A 21,821-nucleotide genomic window follows, 5' to 3' on the forward strand; every position below is an offset into this window, starting at 1 on the left:
TACCTCCATTATTAAGGAATGCGAAATATGTTTCCACGATTTTTTTAAGATTGCAACAGCCAGCAAAAACTTACGTAAAGTCAGTGGAATTTCCATAAGTTGAGTATTACATAAGCCGGGGAGTGCCTGTAATAGATATAATTTTATGTACTATCATAAAAGAGAACATTTTATACTAGCAAGACTGCATTAGCTAGACTGTGTTTAGCAAGTTTGTGTTATACAGTTGCAGGAACTTAATTTTTAAGTTGGAAAAATATTGTTTGTAATGTTAATTGTGTTCCTTGAGAATTACAAGAAGTGTCACGAAAGCCTAAATAATAAAGATTAATGTTATTGGTTTAATTGTAGTGAACAACATTGCAAGGTTTCTTGAATTCAGCATCATTAAGTAGTAATTAGAATAATGAATTATTAAAGCAAGACTGGGGAGAATTTTGAGAATACTTAACTAGTTACAACTTGATTAATTGAAGTTGCACTAACTGTGATGTTGATTAAGGGAATTTTAAATGAATGAAAAAAGTGAATAATAATTGGAAATTTAGATGGATTATTTATCAGTGATGGTTCATCTTATGTGTATACAGGGTGATTCACTACCAGTGCAACAAACTTGCAAGAGGTGTAGGGGACACAAAGACGAATCGAAATCACATAGCATTGCAGGGTCCAAAATGCCTTCGTCATGCGGTAGAGGACGTTGAATGGAAGGTCGCGTGAACAACGATCCCACTGGAAGTCAGCATTTGCGAACCGTTTCTGTTGAAGAAACCAAGTAGCAAAAGTCCTCCGGAGTGGATAATCCGCAGGCTCCAATGATTGGACGCATTGCAGATGGTATGAACTCATTTAGTTTGTTGACAGTATCCTCCATACAGTGGATTGGGAAATACCAAATCGTTGGCCTATCGCTCGAGTACTCTTACTCGGATTGCCTTCTGCAAGACGTAGGACATTCTCCTCACTGTCTGGCGTCCTTGTCGTTCGCTCTCGATTCATGGTACCTCTCGTGAAACAGCCAGTCTCACGTAACTTTCTGTGCACATGTGTGAAAATCGTATGATGAGGAGCATGCCTGTGTGGGAAACGTTCCTGGTACAAACGCAGAGCGGCGCGTCCATTACAGTCCGCAGCTCCATACGTGAGGTGCATGTCGGCCAGTTCAACGTTTGAATACTCGTCCATCCTACTGCCTCGGGAACCGGTTCGCAAATGCTGACTTCCAGCGGGATCGCTGTTCACGCGACCTCCCGTTCAACGTCCTCTACTGCATGACAAAGGCATTTCGGACCCTGCAATGCTATGTGATTCCGATTCGTCTTTGTGCCCCCTACACCTCCTGCAAGTTTGTCGCACTGGTAGTGAATCACCCTGTATATAGGGTGTATCATAATGTGTGGAACCCACTTTAGGGATGAATTTAGGGCCTAAAAACAAAAAATCCATATAAACATAGGTCTAATTTAGTCTTTTTTCCGAGTTATGCTAAAAAATTCCAGGGTCTGTCAAATTTGCTGTTCTGGTGCTGATGGGTCTACCACCATCTGAAACTTTTCTAAATGAACTAGTTTCTGCAAGGCATTCATGCATTCTCTAAAAGGTCTTATTTGGCACACGATGATTAGAAGTTTTCTGCATACAGACATCTTGCCTCGGTTGCATTGCATCTAGCAAGTTCATACATGAGATGTATGTCTGCCATCTCTCAATTTGAATAAGCCTCCATTATCACAGCAAATGCACAGTATCAAAATGTTAATAACAAGCTCCAAATGTAGTGCCCTTGTCAGGAGAACTAACTGAAATCACTCAAAGAACTATGGGATCTTGTTTACATAACTATCATCAAGGCTCTCTGTGAGATATTGAGCATTGTTTGTAAACAGATGAATGGAGCCAGCTATGCTAACTCAGTTTGTGGAAAGAATTGCTGGAACACAAAAATGGCTATAATTCAGAAACAACACGAAATCAGACCTATGTTTACATGAACTTTTCTTTATTGTTTTTAGGTCGTAAATCCATCCCAGAAGTGGGTCCCACATGTTATGATAAACCCTGTACATGTATTTATGTAAACAGCCTTGCTGATTAATATATGTTTTGTTATTCAATTTTGTGTCTCTGCCTGTATTGTCACAAGATATAATTCTGCCTAAAATACAAATTTGTATTAAAAAAATAACATCAGATTTTGGATGTTCTGATCATATTGGGAATTATAACATAGCAGTCACACTGAATTGTGAGCCTTAGTGCTTTGAAGGGGCTGTCATATCAAAGAGAGGTAACTGTCATAGAATAACTCCGAAAGGGCCAAGTGTGGTGTACAGAGAAAAGCAGAAAAAGTAGTGAAGGAATAGATAATACATAAAATAAATATAACAAGGGGTATTAATAAGGTCCTTCATTTATACCTCCACAGTACTTACCTGCCCAACTACAATGGGCCCATTTCAGTTTTGGAACTGCATGCATGATGCGACAAAGAATATTTCCATCAACCAGAAGAATTTCTGCCTCTTTAACATGGCTTTCTATATCTGAACATAAATCAGCTGCAGCAGCATTCCCTACAGAAATTACCATTTTAAGTTTGATGCACTTTTGTAACAATAAAAAATTGACATATTGTTAACTGTTAGAATTATAAGAAACACCCCTTCCTCCAGACGGAATAATATTTTCTAGGTAGCAGTAGATTTCTAAGAGTTACTGGAAAAATCCACAAATCTCGGATTTAGAAAATCGCAATTTACTTACTATGTACTAACCCACTTACAACAATTTATTCATTTTACAGATGCAATGGATTATACAGAATACTGTACATGGAATGGAAATAGTTCCTATTGCACTTGCAGTACGTGCTAATATTTTGGCATACGATTATGTAAACCCCTTTCATTAAGTACCCTTAATCTTCAGAGAATTAAACCTTTTCAGTGATATTAGATGTTTATATAACAATGCATACAAAAGTAATGGATATATAAACACTAACAGTAGCATTTCCAGAATTTTTAGCTGGCCTAACAATGCAAGTGATGGTATATAAAAATACAGACAAAGCTCATACAGATAGATTTCAATCCAATCTTCTAGTGGGCATGCACTGTGCATTTTATTAACCAAAATACAGGAAAACTTCAAAATTGAAATATTAGATTATGTCGGAGTGAATTTGATTATTCCTCCAGCATAATATTCAGTTTTAATTTGCATTATGAATTATTTTTTTTAATTGGAGAAGAATAGTGATAAAAAAATTGTTATGGTTTGCATTATATGCAAAAGTTGCAAACACACACACACCTATTCCTCTGTTCATTTTCCAATACAGAGCACAAATTTCTTTCACTCTGAATTGTTCTGCATTACAAATGAGGTATCAAAAAAATTATTTCATTTGGAGAACAGAATTGCTGTTAATTTCAACTAATTTCTTGCCTTTTACCCCAAAAACTGAACAGTGTATTCAATACACCATATGGCTGCTCTTGGATTTTTTTTTTAGCATATCAACTAGAAATTTAAGAACTTTTTTGGTGCATTCACAAATGCATATATACTTATTAGCTTCAGCATGTTGGTCCATCCAAATTTAACAAATGCAACTCCCAGTGCTTGGATTTTCATAACATGACCAGACATCCTGGATTATGCAGGACAGTCCCAGATTTAAGTTGCTTGAATTATTAAGAAAATTACACTTTGAGGGAAAAATACATTTCATTTCTATTGTTTTTATTGTTAAAAGATGTATTATTATTATTTCACAGAAATACACATATGTTATATAGGTATTTCTGTGACATAAAACAAATAATGTAAAAAAAAAAAAAAAAAAAAAAAAAGTAAAATGATGTCTTGCATCGGAATACTAAGGATCTTTTCACCTTATATTTTCGTTAAATTTTACATCTGGCAAAAAAAGTATTTCAACTTTCACAAAATCTGACAAACAGAAATACAACAATAAGACCATTTTTCTTCATATTATCTGAATTATGCATATAATAATAATTAACAAAAGAACTGTAAGTTGTTTGTGGCAATCAATGTCAATTTTAGGCAGTCTGTCTGTGGTCCTAACGCACATATTTTAGGAGGTAGTAAAAATAAGGCTTTCTATCTCTATAAAAAAAGGCTAAGTTCCACAAGCTAGTTCTGCACCGTTCCTGGTCCTGAAAAAACTGCGGTGGCAGTGCGCCAGAGTGTGCGTTACTCTCTTGTGCGTCCACTGTTAATCGTTTATTAGTGCTTATGCATGTTTTCTAGTGCCTCAAATGAGAGTAAACTTATTAATATAAACTAAAAACCTCATATAATAGTCATTAAACTAACGTGATAAAGCCATATGAAACAAATTAAAAGGGTTTCAGTTCGTCCCCTACAGCCATCAAAAAGAGTTTTAATTTACTTAAGCAGCCTTGAATTCAAAAAAGTTTCAATCAGGGAAATTAAAATAATATTTATCTAATCACGACTTTAAAAAGTCATTTCCACCACCAGTTATTTCCATAAGAGATAACTACGACTAATACATTTATGGTTAATACAATAGTTAAAAACAACTTACCTGAAAGATCAAGGTCACTAACCATCATTTCCGATGGGGCAATATTTTTGACAGCTTTTCCCAATCCCCGAATCTCAGAAATAACAAATATTTTAAATTGTCTTGCTAGTGCCATCTTCAGAAAAGAAATATTTTAAGCAATTTAGATGTTAGCTGTACCACCGTTTAATAAAATCTGTGAACTGTACGGCACGAGCTATGAAGATATCACTTCAGTAATCCAAGGTAATTCGAAGGTCATCTGTAAATGATCCTAAAATATTTATTATTATTACAGGTACAATTAGCCATATGGTGCAAGGAAGCCTGAGGTTTTTGCTGCACCACCCAAAAAAAAAAAAATTGAGTTACCCCTAGAGAGAGAAGTAGAAGGGAATCACCAAGAAAGGGAAGAATGATGATATCCTGCTCAGAACCCTGGGTGTGCCAAGCCTATACTCACCAGATGTGAGCCCCAGGGAATGACTTTTTTATTTTATTATTATTAATATTATTAGCCATATGGTGCAAGGAAGCCTGAGGCTTATGCTACACCAGCCAAAAGAAAATTTAAGTACCCTGAGTGAGAGAGAGAGAGAGAGAGAGAGAGAGAGAGAGAGGAGGAGGAGGAGGGAATCACCAAAAAAGAGAAAAATGATGATATCCAACTCAGGATCCTGGGTATGCCAAGCCCATACTCAAAAGATGTGAACCCCTATTTAGTTGCCGACCGGGCTAGACAGGTATGTAAAGTGCCTGCCTGGCACCCCAAAGATCGCCGGTTCGAATCCGGCCTCGGGCTTGAATCACAGTATAATGCAAAAACTTCGAGAGGTGCATTGTGGCCACAGAAGAGGATGCGCTAACAACAACAACCCAACCCTATTTAGTTATAATTCAAATTGTAATAAATATATGCATGTTTGCAGTAATATTCAATAATTTTTCAATTCTTGAAAAAAAAAAAAAAAAAACAGAAGGAACTGTTATATCTGTATTAAGCCCAAAAATTATTATTTTGCCATATGGGGCAAGGAAGCTTGAGGCTATGCTGTACCAACCAAAAAAAAAAAAATCCCGCGTTACCCTGAGCGAGAGAGAGAGACTCATAAGAATCACCAAGGAAGCAAGAAAGAGCAGAATGATGATATCCAGCTCAGGACCCTGGGTTTTCCAAGCCCATACTCACCAGATGTAAGCCCCTGAGGTATGTGTCGGTAATATCACCTATTCTTCAGCCGATTTGCTTGCTTGCTCGGCGCAAAATGAGGTCATTGTACCTTTGTACAAAGACATGTTAGGTCGCATCTTGAGTACTGTACTGTATACAGGTTTGGAGCCTCATTTTAGGAAGGATGTAGAACTGCTGGCATGGATGCAAAAAAGGGCAACGAGATTGGTTAAGGGAACAAATGAATGCTCTTGCCAAGAAAAGATTCAGCTTTGCAAATTGCAGCGTTTGGAGAGTAGGCATTCGCGAGATCTGATTGAGGTGTTTAAGGCTTTGAAAGGGGTGGACACCTGGTGGAAATAGCCCGAGTTCGAGTCCCGTCGATGACTACAGAAATTTCATGGGGCGTTTTCATAATTTGGCTGAGTTAGTCGGTCTCAGGCGAGGACAGCATGGTTTTTCTCACGGAACTCGAGAAAAACTCGAGTTCCGTGAGAAATAAGGAGCAATGTGGCCTTAGTCGGTGACGCTCCAAACACCCTACAACAACCACAGATTGAAAAACACTGCTCTAGAGAACTTTCTAGAAGTTTTTTGGAAGGTGGAGACTGAAATCTGTTTCCTCTCTTCCAGTAAGACCAGCTCACTGATTGTAAAGTGTAAAGTGTATTTAGGGTCAAGCGGCACCAGGGATTTCCGCGTAGTTTACATTGTGGGTGAACCAATTGACTGGAAAAGCCAGAGATTTAAATTATCGAATATCTAAATGCGATTAACGTTGATTTAACCGGACTATTTTTATAATAAAAACCTGATAACTGAGTATGGCATGAAAATTTTCAATCTACATATGAATTTCATTATATTATGTTATATCTTCCAGTTTTGCCTTGCTCATATATACTCTTCTATTTATTTAGTTGTGCGTTTGCAAGTTATTTAATATCTCTTGTGTTTAATATCTCTTGTGTTCAGCTAAATTAATAATGTATATAATTTAGCATGGAAATTTAGCAAGAAATTTAGAAATTTAAAATTTTACATCCTCGAAGTGCAAGGACGATGTAATAAACCTCGATACGAATTGAATATGGTGAGGCGCATTGTCCTGCTGGAAGAGTTCATTGCCCTGTGGGTGCACGATGACCATGAAAGGATGCGGATGGTCTGCAAGGATGGACGCGTAACCTGGACCGTTCAGAGATGTGTCTAGACGTACCAGAGGTCCCAATGTGTGCCAGTTGAACACGCCCCAGATCATTACCGACCTGCCTGAACAGTTTTGTTGACATGAAGGGTGCATAGCTTTGTGCGGTTTCCGCCAGATACGCACTCTTCCATCCGTTCGAAATAATTGGAAACGGTACTCATCGGACCATGAAACCCCCTCTCCAATCATCCATGGTTTAGTGCCGATGTTCTTTGGCCCAGTTGAGGCGTAGAGTCCTGTGTTGTGGTTTTAGCAATGAGACTCTGGTGGATCGGCGGCTCCCATAACCTATTGTGGCTAATGATAGCCTGATGGTCTTGGAGGAGACGTTTCTGGCACCTCCCTCGTGAAGTCGGCGGTGATTTGTGCCACTGTCGCTCTAAGGTTGGCTGAAACAATGCAAAACAGACGTCGACGGCCACTTTCATCCTCTAATTTTCTCCGCCCACAGCGCTGTCCACGATGAGATGTTATTCCGGAAATAACGTATTCCCGATACACTCTTGATACTGTCGAACGGGGATAGTGCAATTTCCGTATCACCTCCGCGATAGTGACCCATAACGTTCATCCGTACTGCCAAGAATGATAGGGCATGCACTATCATTCCTCTTTCAAAGTCTATTAACTCATGACGTTTATCCATACTGACATCGAATTACCGTCTATGTGAATGCAGTGTACTTATCTATATACCTGCCAAGCGGTAATTTCGCCCACTAGCGAGAGGGGTTACAGCGTCGCGTTGCTCAGGAACCCCATGAATTCTGTCCTTTCAGTGTACGCCATGGCCAAAATCACTGCAAGGTAGTAATCGAAATTGTCTTACACATTAATTATTCTCCATTTTGATTAAATATCCATTGTTACATAACACATAACAATGAGGGGTTAAAAGTCCTGATGACTGAATTTGTTTTCTAGATTGCATCGAAGGTGCAAATGGAAGGTTGAGTGAGTGGAAGAATACGCCCACACTCCTTTAGTTCAACCCTCAAAATATAAACAAATTAAGTGAATGACAATAATTGATATAATATTCCAAAATTTTAATTTCCATCTTTGGATTATATTAACAATTCTTTTTAGCAAATGGCAATTATTGAGTGAAGGAATGAGTATTTTCGGTTAACAATGATGTATATTGACAACAAAGCAAGTGGTTACTGTTTTGTTAAGTGTGGCTTTATTCGTCTTTCAAAATTTGGTCAGTATGGTTAGTCATGAATATCGTCAACCACCCTCTCATGGGATGACAAATATAATTCGCAATCTGCAATTAGACGAATGGCAAGAAGAGCGGGAATCGGAAGAATTTCAAAACCCGGCTTTGACGCTGTCCGAAACGCTATCCGTGATTTTGTAGAATTCTTGCGAAAAGCTATAGTGGTTGCCCAACATCAACATAAAAAGACTATATCCTTGCAGAACATGCAATTGGTAGAAGAAAGCATGGGGAAATCATACTATGGTCTTGGCCGCTAAAGAATTGGACATAAAATTATCAAGTTATATGTATTAATTTATAATGTTATGTTTGTAAAATCTATGTCGTTATATGTATTTAGTTAAAAAATGTTTGTAAAATCTAAGTAAATAGATTTATTTAACTAATTACTAATTTATTAATAGATACTATCAATTTATTATTAGATAGTTAAATAAATTTAACTATCTATTGCCACCCACATGTTTCGAACTCTCTACTAGCTATCTATGCCAATACACCGATTCTAAAAGCTCTACGAATATTACTGCCCTACGTAAGGATCTACGTGACAAGTTCAGTTATTAAATCACATAAGTAGTGCTATAATTTATGATTTATAATCCTCTGCTGATACTGATTACACTGCTACAAGTTATGTAGAAACTGCCAGTATTTGCTGTATCGATATGAAAACAATGGCGGTAGATTTGAATGCTACTATCAATACAATGCCGGCAGAAATCGACTGTGGTTTTCTACGCAATTACAAGGCAAGTAAAAAATAAATGCACCAATTTAATCAGCAAATCACTACAAAAAACCATATTACTAAATTTAAATCAAAAGTTATACAAAAACAATAATTTCAACCAATAAATAAAAAAGTTCACTTAGTAGCTTTGAACACGTCTCGCTCCCACTGACCTTGTCCCATTAAGGGGGGGGCCTCGTCCCATTTTATTAAGGGAGGCAGCATAGGATGCAAGTAAACCCTTAGCCATAATTATAAGAACCTCTTTTGATTCGTGGGATTCCATGTGGACAGGAGATGTGCAAATGTATCTGTAATTCGCAAAAGGTGATATAAGTAATGAAAAATTGGTTAGCTTAACTTGTTCCAGGGAAAATAACGGATCATTGGTTAAAGAAGTAATGCAGGACCACCTAGACAGAAGTGCAGTTATATTGCGGTCACAGCATGGATTTCTTAAGGCGCAATCTTGTCTGACCAATTTGATTGGATACTGCGATGCAGTGAGAATGGAAATAGATGCAAAAAATAATTCTGATATCATATACTTGGATTTCAGGAAAGCTTTTGATACTACTGCACATTATTATTATTATTATCCATATGGTGCAAGGAAGCCTGAGGCTTTTGCTGTACCAGCCAAAAAAAAAAAAATTTCTGAGTTACCCCTGAGAGAGAGAGAGTGTCAGAAATACAAATGAATCACCAAGAAAGAGAAGAATGATATCCAACTCAGGACCCTGGGTGTGCCAAGCCCATACTCACCAGATGTGAGCCCCCAGGGGTAATAAAAGACTGCTGTACAAATTGGAGCAGTGTGGCATTAAGGACAAGTTATTGCTATGGATAAAGGGATGGTTTTTTGGGATAAGACAGAGCAGTTATCAAGTGGCACTGCTCTTTGTGGACTAAAGTTATTAGTGGAGTTATACAGGGTTCAGTGCTAGGCCCGCTGTTGTTTTCTATATTTATTAGTGATACTGATGAAGGTATACACTCTTAATATCTAAGTTTGCAGATGATACAATGGTTGGCAGGGAGGTTAATGACAGCAATCAGAGTATGCTACTGCAATGAGATCTAGAAAAATTAGTCATACGGAATAAGAAATGGCAACTGAAGTTTAGCATTGACAAATGCAACTTAGTGCACATGGATAGCAGTAATCCCAGAGTAATGTACAAACTGTGTGGAAAATTAACTCAGGGTAGTGGTAAATGACAGACCTGGAGGTAATTGGGCAGCAAAATATAGTTCTCTGAGCAGTGCAGACAGGTGGCCATGGGTTTCTGTCAATACATATAGGAATATTTTAATGGGGATAAGGAGGTCATTATCTCAATGTACAAGGCAATGGTTAGGCAGCAGCTTGAGTACTGCATATAGGTCTGGAGATCCTTAGCCTGTATACAGGCTAAGGATGTAGACAGAATGGGTGCAGTGCAGGGCAATAAGATTGGCGAGTGGAACAAAAGGGTGCTCTTATCAAGAAAGGTGATATGTTGAAGTGCTTAAGGCTTTGTTTGTTTTGATCTAGCTGAATGCAGATGATGGTATTATTCCTCTTGCTCACACTACACATTTGAGGGGGCATAAATCCAAATTGAGAAATTATCATTGTAGGACAAAAGTGCAGAAGATTGCTTTCAGCAGGCGTTTGGTTGACTATTGGATAAAACTACCATCTGTTGTTGTGGAAGTTCAAGGAAGAATTAAACAAACTATTGGAAGGAATGGACAGATGATGTGGGGTTTTTTTTCCCCCCAATGCTGCCTACTTACACTTTTCGCCTGATGAAAAGGAGCAGAGTTGTCCTGAAAGATGCAGTTACTTGGCAGGTTGAAATGATCTCTAATGGTTGGCAGAAATTTGCCTTCCAATATAGCCAGGTTTTTGGCTATATTAATGGCATTTACGGAACCTTTTATACACTGCAGGTGACCTACTTCGCGATACGAAATGCACCCTCATATCATTTGGCTGGTAGGGAATTTCACTGTAGACACCATATTGTCTGGATGGTATTCTTCATGACGTTTAGGGCGAACCGTTTGTCTCTCATCACAGCCATGCAGGTTGAATTTCTTCTCATCCAAGAAAATAACTGACTTCTACTGCTCGGGGGTCCATTTGACACGCTCCTTACACCAAATTAATCAGGCCTTTTTCATTTTTTTGTGAAGACGGGCTACTTCTTAGGACGATGAGCTACAAGTCTATTTTTGAAGAGGCGTCTTCTGACTGTTACTGCATTTGCTACCACTCTTATATGTTCTTCCCATTCTCTTTTCAGCTCACACGAAGAAGTTTTTTTAAGGCATAAGCGCTTTAAAAGGGGGTCCTGTTTTGGCGCACAGACTCGTTTGCGTCCGGTTCCTTTTTTCCTATTGGTAGAACCAGTATTCTTGAGTTGGGAAAGAAATCTATCACTCTCGATTGATTACAAGACACTATAAACAATATGACAGGAAGAACATCCCTCCTCACGTAAAGCAACAATAGCACTCTTTCTTCGTGGTGTCAACTGCATGTAACTTGCCATCCTGACAGAGGCGGATTTAACGGTGGGTGCACTGGGCCCCAACTTCTGAAGGGCTCACGCAAAACCGCAACAAATTAGTTGAACATATTAGTTCAAAACTTTGTGATTATTATTATGCTATTATTAATTATATTATACATATATTATATTCAAATTTTATTGGAAATAAAACATTAATACTACATACTTTTTTATTTATTTAAAAAATTGGTTAACATGTATTTTTATTTTCCTTGTCTCTTTTTTTAAGGGACCCAATATTTTCCCTGTGCCCGGGGCCTCAACCGACCTTAATCCACTCCTGAATCCTGACACGACACAAGCAAGGAATGACTGCAACTCTTGCAGAGTGTGCTTATATAGCTGAAAGTAGCAGCTGATGCAATATTATGTCATCACCTATGCATGTCAATCTTATCTGATGCAATCTGTAAGAAATATTGCCTTTTACTTACGTTATTCAGACAATTACAATTTTAAGGGGTGATGCACCTTCTTTGAACACCAGTGTATATATATGGAGCAATATGTCCTTAGTCACTGATGCTCTTAAAACCCTACTACTACTACATTTTGTATGTATCTATGTGTACACTAAGTTTGCTACGAAATGCATCCATCTCATGTTTAAATTCCACCATGAGTTGCCTCGGTTTGCATTACCACTTTATAGAAAATAACACTACTCCCAGAGGAAGAAGTATACTACCTTTGCCATAAATTTACTTGGGTAAATAAGTATAATAATACTGGCAGAAGGTAATAAAAAATTAAATATTTACATTCCAAAATTGTAACCCGTGAATACTTAGAAATACTTTAAAGAAACACTATGATTCCTTTTCAATGATGCCTAATTAAATTATCAGTTTGAATTTGCCTCTAATATTCCAATAGGCCACAACTTTTGCATTACTTTATATAAAAAACACTACTCCCAGAGGATGAAGTATACTTACTACCTTTGCCATAAATTTACTTGGGTAAATAAGTATAATACTGGCGGAAGGTAATAAAAAAGTAAATATTTACATTCGAAAATTGTAACCCGTGAATACTTAGAAATACCGTACTTTAAAAACTCTACGATTCCTTTTCAATGTGCCTAATAGAGTCATTCCACTTTGAATTTGCCTCTAATATTCCAATAGGCCGCAACTTCAATATCGAATCCAAATGTATTTTCATTAAATTAGCAATATAGTAGTAGCGGGGTTTTAGGGGCATCAGCGTCTAAGGATATAATTGCTCTGTCTACTGTCTGTAAATTGTGTGTGTTCTGTGGTCGATTTTCTGTTTGCTGGACGAAAAACCTGAGTTGCGGGGAGAAAAAATCGTGCTAACCTCGCTTGAGACCAACTAACTCAGCCACGTTGTGATAAAGGCCCATAAAAATTCCTGTCATCGATGGGATGCTAGTTCAGGTCTTTGCCAGCCGGTGTGAAGAGGACGCCGATTCTACCAACTATGCTACCCACAAGGGCCTATAAAAAAAAAAATTTCTGTTTATACTCTGGGACGACCAAACGATCAGAGGAGTTTACAAGATACACAGAATACAGGAAACAGCACCATATTCAGCAGTCACGGGCTTGAACCCCGGTCACTCAAGGCACGTGTACTTATGCACCCGCGCGCCTGACCACTAGGCTACGGCAGCCTTATGTAGTCTGTAGTGCAGAGACTTTACGAGGATTAGTATAATACACAAACTTGAATATGAGTACGTGCAGCGCAAATATGTACACCTTATTATTTGCTTAATGATAAAACAATTTCATGGTATGCAAGAGTTAGCTGAAATCAGCGTATCGGTCAGCGAGAACGATCTTAAGAATTATTCAGATCATTTGTGTTCATTAAAAGGCAAAATGAAAAATAGATTTTCAGATTTATTTTCTTTGAAGTGAAGCCATGGCTGTTATATCCAATTGGATGTGATGCCGGTCTGCTAGTGAAGAAATTCAAGAACTCATTGAATTAAAATGTAACGAAGAATGCAAATATAAATTCGAAAAAGGTGGAATGGCTGTGTGTGGGGAATCAAAATCAACTAAACATCTTTATCCAATGATATGGCCAGGCGCCTCCGTTGTTGTTATTTGGTTTTTAGGAGCATTAGCAACTAAGGCCATATTGCTCCGGGATATGCGGTGGTCATTTCCTGACCTTTCCGCATCCTCCGTATTTGGTGGTGACGGGCTCGAACCCCGGTCTAATCAAGAAACATGTGCTACGCACTGCTGCTCCTTCCCACCTGGCTACGGAGGCGCCAGCGCCTCCGTAGCCAGGCGGGAAGGAGCAGCAGTGTGTAGCACATGCTTCTTGATTAGACCAGGGTTCGAGCCCATGACCACCAAATACGGAAAGGTCAGGGAATGACCAATGCATATCCCAAGAGCAATATGGCCTTAGTTGCTAATGCTCCTAAAAACCAAATAACAACATATGGCCAAAGTACTACTTTGTTTTACATCTATGGATGAAAGTGGATTTAGTTCAGTAAATAAAATATTAACAAAGGAAAGAAACAGAACTGATATTTGTTCAAGAGGAGACATTAGAATTAAACTTACTAACCTCATACCAAACCCGAACTTTTAGCTAAGAAGCATCAGGCTCAGGGGACAGGCATCTGTAGCCAGGTGGGCAGGAGCAACAATGCGTAGCACACACTTCTTGATTAGACCGGGATTCGAGCCAGTGACCACCAAATATGGAGGATGCGGAAAGATCAGGGAATGACCACTGCATATCCCCGGAGCAATATGGCCATAGTTGCTAATGCTCCTAAAAAAAAAAAACAACAAAAAAAAAAACCAACCAGCTCAGGGATCCCATTGAATAAAAGAAGTATAAAGCATTTTCATGTTTAAAATTTCATGGAGGGCGATCAGGAAAAAGAAATTGTCTAAAAAAGCCCTTTAGGGGTCAATAGTTAAAAAAAGGTTGAGAAACACTGGACTAGATAAACTAAATGCTGCAGGTATCTTTGCTATTCCTCAGATGACAAGTACAAGGAGACATAAATTTAAATATTTATATTACAAAAGGGTGTTGCAAGTGGTCTATGTGTGTAAAATTTGCTGTTTTTGAAGTTTGTAGTCTGAATAAATTTAAAGGACTAGATAAATTTGGGGGGGGGGAATGAAGTTGATGGTGTTTTTTTTATCTGATGCCGCATAAGCTTGCTTTCTTGCATCATTTTGACACTACAAATACTAATACCATTTACATGCTTATACAGTATACACTCTCTGTGATGTGGAGTGGTTTAGCCATTACTTGTTTGGAGAGGTCTGGGTTCAAATCCAATAAGAAACTATGGGAATGCCTAGCAATCCTCTTCAATTAGGGATGTAGTTAACTGATTGCAAGCAGAAGGAATGAGTTTTTTTCTGCAAATTATCTGGTTTTTCAGCCTACACAACATGCAAATCAGCTTTTCTACAAAAGGGCTATTTGTACAGACATGATACATACAGTCAACATATCCTTAGATTTATAAGACTTTTTTTATATTATTATTATTTTTTTTTTTATTAGTTGTTGGCACATTGGCTTCTGTGGCCATAATGCACCTCCCAAAGTTTTTGCATTTTATTCTGATCGAAGCCTGAGGCAGGATTCGAACCTGCGACCTTTGGGTTGCCAGGCAGGCGCTTTACATACCCGGCTAGCCCGGTCGGCTTATAAGGCTTACCTGTTATCACGATCTGGTATACTGGATAACATGAGCCAGATCACATTAACAGGTAAGACCTACCAACTAATTTAGATAGCAACTTTAGGGATTTTTCATAAACTATCTTTATTGATTAATGAGTTAATTAAATTATAAGCATAAGTGTAATAATTATAAGATAATTGTACATGTAAAAAAGTATAGCATAATTAGAATACATTATATTGTAAATAATCAAATATCATTATCAAAATGAAAACTTCTAGTACCACTCCTCAAACAATGTTCTATCCCCATAGGCCTGAAGACAGGAAACAGTGAGTTCCAAAAATGCAGCTATAAATAGTGTAAGTGTTTGGCATTGAAGTGGTTCAATTCCTTTAAAACTATCATTCTGATAATAAATTACTTAATCTACCACATGATATAATAGTGTAGTGTCTATCAATTCATTAACATTATATAGTTAAGGATTCTGTGCAAAACTGTAGCGACCTTACTGCATCTAAATTAACACACACACGTAGTAGCATTATAAAGAACATGGAAAAAAATGTTAAGTGTTTGGGTAGATGATATGATACAGCTCTATATGCCACTCACCCAGGCAGTAATTCAACACTAAGCACTAAACTTATTTAAGGGCCCAGGAAGCTGAAGAAACCACTAAGACTTTTGCAGCTTCTCAGGGATGGTCTTAGAAATTCAAAAAACGTGCCAGAATTCATAGCGTTAGATTGAAGCGTGAGGCCTCAAATGCTGAAGTCCAGGCAGCAGCAGAATTTCCTGCATAACTGCAAGCCATAGGGAGCAAGGAAATTTGGTATTCAATGTGAATGAAAGCAGGCTATTCTGGAAATGCTTGCCTTCCAAAACTTTCATCTTCCAAGATGAGAAAAGAGCTTCCAGGTTTAAAGCAGCCAAAGACCAATTAAGATTGCTAATGGGTGCAAATGCATCTGGGGATACGAAGCTAAAACCAATGCTTTTTTACCATTTCAAAAGGCCTTGAGCTATGAAGGAATTGTCCATACCTATCCCTTTCATATTTGCCAGTAATATGAAAATAAAATAGAATAGCCTGGGAAACGAATTTGCTTACCAATTGGTTTGTAAGCCGAAAATCTATAAAGGGATTTTCGGTTTACCTATGGGGTTTGAGTCTTAGTGGTCTAATGTCTGAAATTTACTTCTCTAGAATTCAACAATTACATTTAACACCTTTTCTCCCTAGTGTTAGGTATTACTGTAGATACCTCTATGACATACTTTGTATTACAGATTCAAGCACCATTCGGGATATCTTACACGCTTTTAATAATATACACTTTAGACTATATTTGATGTTAGAAACTGAAAATATTAAGTTTTAAAATATAAGAATTATATTTTAAAATTATTGAAAATTATTGAAAATATATATTAAATTATTGAAAATATAAGAAATTGTTAAATTTTTAAAATTTTACTCTCATACGTGATATGTATGACATTCAGTTTAAGATATACAGGAAACCAACAAATACTGGTGTGTTTTTACATTACAATAGCTACCACCCTTTCCCTTATACAAGGTCGATAACGTTAAACCAGTTTCTTAATGCTTATAAATATTCTACTTCCAAATCTGCTTTTAACACTGAAATAAGAGAATTAACAAATAGATTCCAAAACAGTAGCTATTTGTCAATAATAAATCATATAAAAGAATGCCTTCCGGTTTATTGGGCTTTTCTGTTAATGCAAGGCACCTCCGTAGCCAGGTGGGAAGGAGCAGCAGTGCGTAGCACACACTTCTTGATTAGACCGGGGTTCGAGCCCGTCACCACCAAATACGGAGGATGCGGAAAGGTCAGGGAATGACGACCGCATATTCCCGGAGCAATATGGCCTTAGTTGCTAATGCTCCTAAAAACCAAATAATAACAAATAACAATCTGTTAATGCAATCTATTATAAATAGGTAGTAAACTAGATCTTATTGCATTTGCAATAATACTGATAGCTGGAATTCTGTGGGTTTTTATGTTATGATGAAATGTATCCTCTTCACTGAAATCTTCAGTCATATATAAAAAAACAAATTTTAAGAATATTTTTAAGCTTGTTACTCCGTATCTCACTTGAAAATTTGTGCGTGCTGTGATCATTGTTATTGATTACTTTTTTTTTTTTTCTTTACTATTTTAAATTTTACAATCCTAAAAATAAAATTTTAAAAAAATTTTTGTAAAAAAAAATTTACGTTAAAGTCCAAAGTTACGTAATTTGGGGACTTACTGTATTGAAATATGTTCAGCAACCTACGTAAAAAGTATGGTGATAGATAAAAAAACTTAAGACGCACTAGTTGCGTGTCCAATATGATGCTTCCTTTATTTTTATGATGTCAGGTATGGTTTGGTCACAATGTTATAATGGTTCATTAAAGAATTAACGCAGTGGTTTTCAACAGGGGTGCTGCGGAACACTAGGGTGCCATAACAACATTCCAGGGGTGTCATGTAATTTGGGTTTAAGTTACTTAAACTATTTTTTTTTTTTTGAAATTTATATATATTTATTTCATTATAAAAAGGTGTACTCTTTTTAATTTTATAGTGATCTATAATTGATCTTTATTTAGCACCTCTAAATAAATAATAAAATTATAATAACTATCATATAACGTATTTTTTTTTAATATTTATACATACACAGAGAGAATCGGATTATTAAAAGGGTGAAAACCACTGTGTTAGGTATTTCTTTTGGCTCAGGGGCACGGTGAAAAAATTACCGGGACACTAAGGACACCGTGAACCGAGAAAGTTTGGGCACTGCTGATTTAACGGATGCACCGTTTTCAAACTTTTGAATAATTTCAAGTTTTTGTTTAATTGAAAGCACAACTCTTTTGTGTTTACAGATCATTTTTGAAATTTCTAAAAAAAAAAAAAAAAAATATTCACTATAAAAAACTTTTGACATCCCTGACATAAATGACAAAACAAAATTTGTCTTTTGGCGTGCGATGGAACACAGCAATCGATGCGACACACTAAAACAAACTAAACTTTTGTTCTTTTTTTTTTTTTTTTTTTTTGAGTGGTGGGTGTGAAGACAACAGGAGTTATAAGATAATAGGTTCATTTTTCTGCCAATCATGACTTATAATGCCACTTCTTATCACTAATTTAAAATTTGCAAAACATCTGTTTATACCTATTCTAGTTATTACTTGAATTTCATGATTTCTGATTGTTTTTTGTTTTGTTTTTTAATTTGGAGTCTTGAAGTGTCCTGGTTAATCTGATCCTGCTGTATTTATTAAATAATCTTTATAAAACACTCATTTTTAATTTTAAAAAATCAAGTATAACATTAAGAAATAGCTATTTTATGTGTTGTTGGGATTGCCTGTCAAACGTTTAGAATGAATTACAGGAAATCAATGTACTATTGGTTTCAACTTACAATGAGTTTTGTGGAACAAATTACCACTGGATGTTGGGGCCCCCGCTATATTCATTTATGTACATACAAGCAAAAAAATTATTCTGAAATGGTTGCAACCTACTAACTTATGCCAAAAAAAAAAAAAAAAAATTTATTATTATTTTTTTATTGTTAAGCACATGAATCATCTTAGCACAGAGGCACTTTCTGGAAGCAAAAGGTTTTGGATATTTCAGAATAAGGGTACATAGTGACACTTTTATTCATGTAGAATTATTCTGCAAGTGTAAGGCATTCCACCAAATGAAGCAAAGATCTTCATAATACATGCATACAGTAAACCCTCGATTTAACAGACTAATAGGGGAGAAGGGTGTCCGTTAATGCCAAAAGTCCGTTAAATTGAATGTAACCGGGGGGGGGGGGGATTTTTTATTGTTCTTAATGTTAAAAAAAAAGCTTTAATACAATATACAGTACTGCACAATATAAAATTATTAAATTATAATAAATAATTTAATAAATAATTATAATGTTGTATAGTATGAATCAGAGCTGTAATGCTCAATATGTTCTACGTTGATATTAATATTTGCAAAATAATAAGAGGAGTTTACCTCAATATAGTACGTAGAACGCTTCCGTATGATACTCTCCAGAATTTCTGGAGAGTATCATATGGAATTATAAATATAAAATGCGCAATTTGGCCTTTTGATTTACGGATATCAGAAACAGTTTGTTTTTTCACGCCGTAAATTTCACAAACACGTTCTACTGAGACGCCTTGTTCTAATTTCTTAATTAGCTTTAATTTCTGTACCACATTTAAGTTCACAAGCTTTCTTTTAACTCCGCTATCACTTGATGTCATTTTAAATTGTAAGGATTGCAAAATTATTTAATAAATAAAGTCACAATTCAGAAATCACAGAAACACTCTGTATACAACCTGAATGCATGATAGCTTGAGGCAGACCGAGATCAAAACAAAGTAAGTCAGTAGATCTGCTATTTTAACACATTTTCAGAAAGAATAAAAAACAATTTGCTGAATTTGATTATAAAATAAAAGTAGGCAATTATCAAAACAATAATGGAAATAGATAATTATTATTAATTAAAAATTAATAATAACACTGAAGTTTTGTATAACCTAAAAAAATAATATGGTCGAGAAGATTAATATGTACATTACTGTATTATTATCTGTCCGGTCCGTTAAATCCGAAATCTGTTATATTGAGGTCTGTTAAATCGGGGGTTTTCTGTATTGAATCTAGAATTATTCCCTAAGCAGGTGCCTCCGTAGCCAGGTGGGCAGGAGCAGCAGTGCGTAACACACGCTTCTTGATTAGACCGGGGTTCGAGCCCGTGACCACCAAATACAGAGGATGCGGAAAGGTCAGGAAATGACCACCGCATATCCCCGGAGCAATATGGCCTTAGTTGCTAATGCTCCTAAAAAATCAAATAACAACAGCATATTCCCTAAGCAAGACTACATTTTCTTTAAAAGAAATGTTTCTTTTATAATTCTGTTACATTTATTTTTCTACTGTAAGTTTTTCTGTAATCTGAGGCTTCTGGCCCTGAATTTTTATTGTCTTAAATTTCTTTCTCTGCTGAAAAAAATGGCTTATTTGTTACTAGAGTGGTAGCTCATGGGCAGCAGCTGACTCGTATTTACACGAAGTAGGAAATGATTTACAGAACAGTGTTAAGTGTTTGTAAAACGTAATTTTAACAGAATACAAACCAGCATTTTATTTATATTCTGGCTATAAGCAATACTAGTTCTAAAAGATTTCTAAGTTGTAATTATATTACAGTTATTACAAATAAAATATTAATAAATAACATACGCAAAATTAAAACCCCTATTATAAGTTCAAGTATAAGTTTAAAAAAAAATAGCATAAGTTCAAAAAAATATATATTGTTTCCAGAATGTAAAATCCATTAAAAACACTTGATACTATTAAAATGTTTATACTTACAATAATGAAAATACAAGATCTAAAAAATAAGTAAAATAAAAAACTACTGAAATAGGCTGGGGGCAACTGCTGAGTGGCACTTGAGATTTTAGTTTCAATAATAAGTCTTGTCAATCAATGATATAGTGATGCTCACTATATCATTGATTAAGGCTTAATTATAGGGGTATCATTAAGGTAATTCATTAGAATAATCCAAATTTTTTATAATTTTTTATTTATATTTAGTAATTAATTGACCATTGTTAACATCACATTATTCCATGTTATGATTACATCTAGGCTGAAGTTTCAAAACAAAAACTCAGCTTTCAATAATATGACTTGTCTTATCAATATCTATAAATAGCATGTTACAATGGAGTTTTTACCACCCCTATTTAATTTTTCTACTGTAAATTGATCCTTATTTGTTTAATTACCCCTTTTTTTACCTTTGAATACCTAATAACCTGTGGGTTCATTAACACTTTTCCAGTTAAATGGAAAACATATTTTAAGAGAGTGTGATTTAAAAGTATCAAAAACTCCACTTGTAACTAAATCTACATAAGCATGTTACTAGGAGTCTACATTTAACCAAGAAGCAACAATTTCCACTGAAAGAGTGGATGGGTCAGAGAAGTTATCTCATTCATATAAACAACAAAGAGCCTTAAGAGATGTGGAATGCCAACACAGGGCTAAAGAGAGAAAGAAACTGTGATTCTCACGTGAAAAAGTGAATACCTTTAGCACATGTAAGCGTTCACAAACGTAAGGTGTCACCCTTCCATTGCAAAAAAGGTAATGGAGAGGATTTGTTGTATCACTCTTAGCTGGATTTCAGATGTACCAGATGTGTGGCGTGATGGGGTAATGTGGTCTTCTCTTTTTCCATCACGTGCTGTTCGACTGCTTAGGACACGAGTCTTCACCACAACATTCAATTATATGCTGAGATTGTCTAAATGAAGAAGTTGTTAATGAAGTTGAGTGTGTTCTGTGTGTTTTGCCATTCCACAAGAGAAAGATAGCCAAAGCCAGAGTTGTTTAACTGGAATTCAAGGCACCATTGAGAATCCAGCCCAGATCGAGTAAACAGGTGAGGGAGGGGATGTTACTTTTATTGAGTTCGAAAGGTGAATGACTGGGATATCAATAGTTTTTTTTTAGGAGCATTAGCAACTACATATTGCTCCTGGGATATGTGGTGCTCATTCCCTGACATTTCTGCATCCTCCATATTTGATGGTCACGGGCTCGAACC

The 21,821-nt window shown here is 36.3% G+C and overlaps 1 protein-coding gene across 1 annotated transcript in view; it reads right to left on the bottom strand.

Annotated features, from left to right (window-relative positions):
• The window catches only part of LOC150075238 (uncharacterized), a 75,552-nt gene extending 70,852 nt beyond the window's left edge, over nt 1–4,700 (bottom strand). Inside the window, exons 1-2 of the mRNA XM_090388409.1 lie at nt 4,586–4,700; nt 2,436–2,576 (exon numbers count right to left, since the gene is read on the bottom strand). Of these exons, the coding sequence (XP_090244535.1) occupies nt 2,436–2,576; nt 4,586–4,700 (256 nt within the window). The remainder of the gene's footprint in view (nt 1–2,435; nt 2,577–4,585) is intronic.
• Between the last annotated feature and the right edge of the window lie 17,121 nt (nt 4,701–21,821).

Source organism: Mastigoproctus giganteus, chromosome 14 (genome assembly GCF_048544385.1).
Source record: "Mastigoproctus giganteus isolate SK-2022 chromosome 14, ASM4854438v1, whole genome shotgun sequence".
NCBI classification, from domain to species: domain Eukaryota; kingdom Metazoa; phylum Arthropoda; class Arachnida; order Uropygi; family Thelyphonidae; genus Mastigoproctus; species Mastigoproctus giganteus.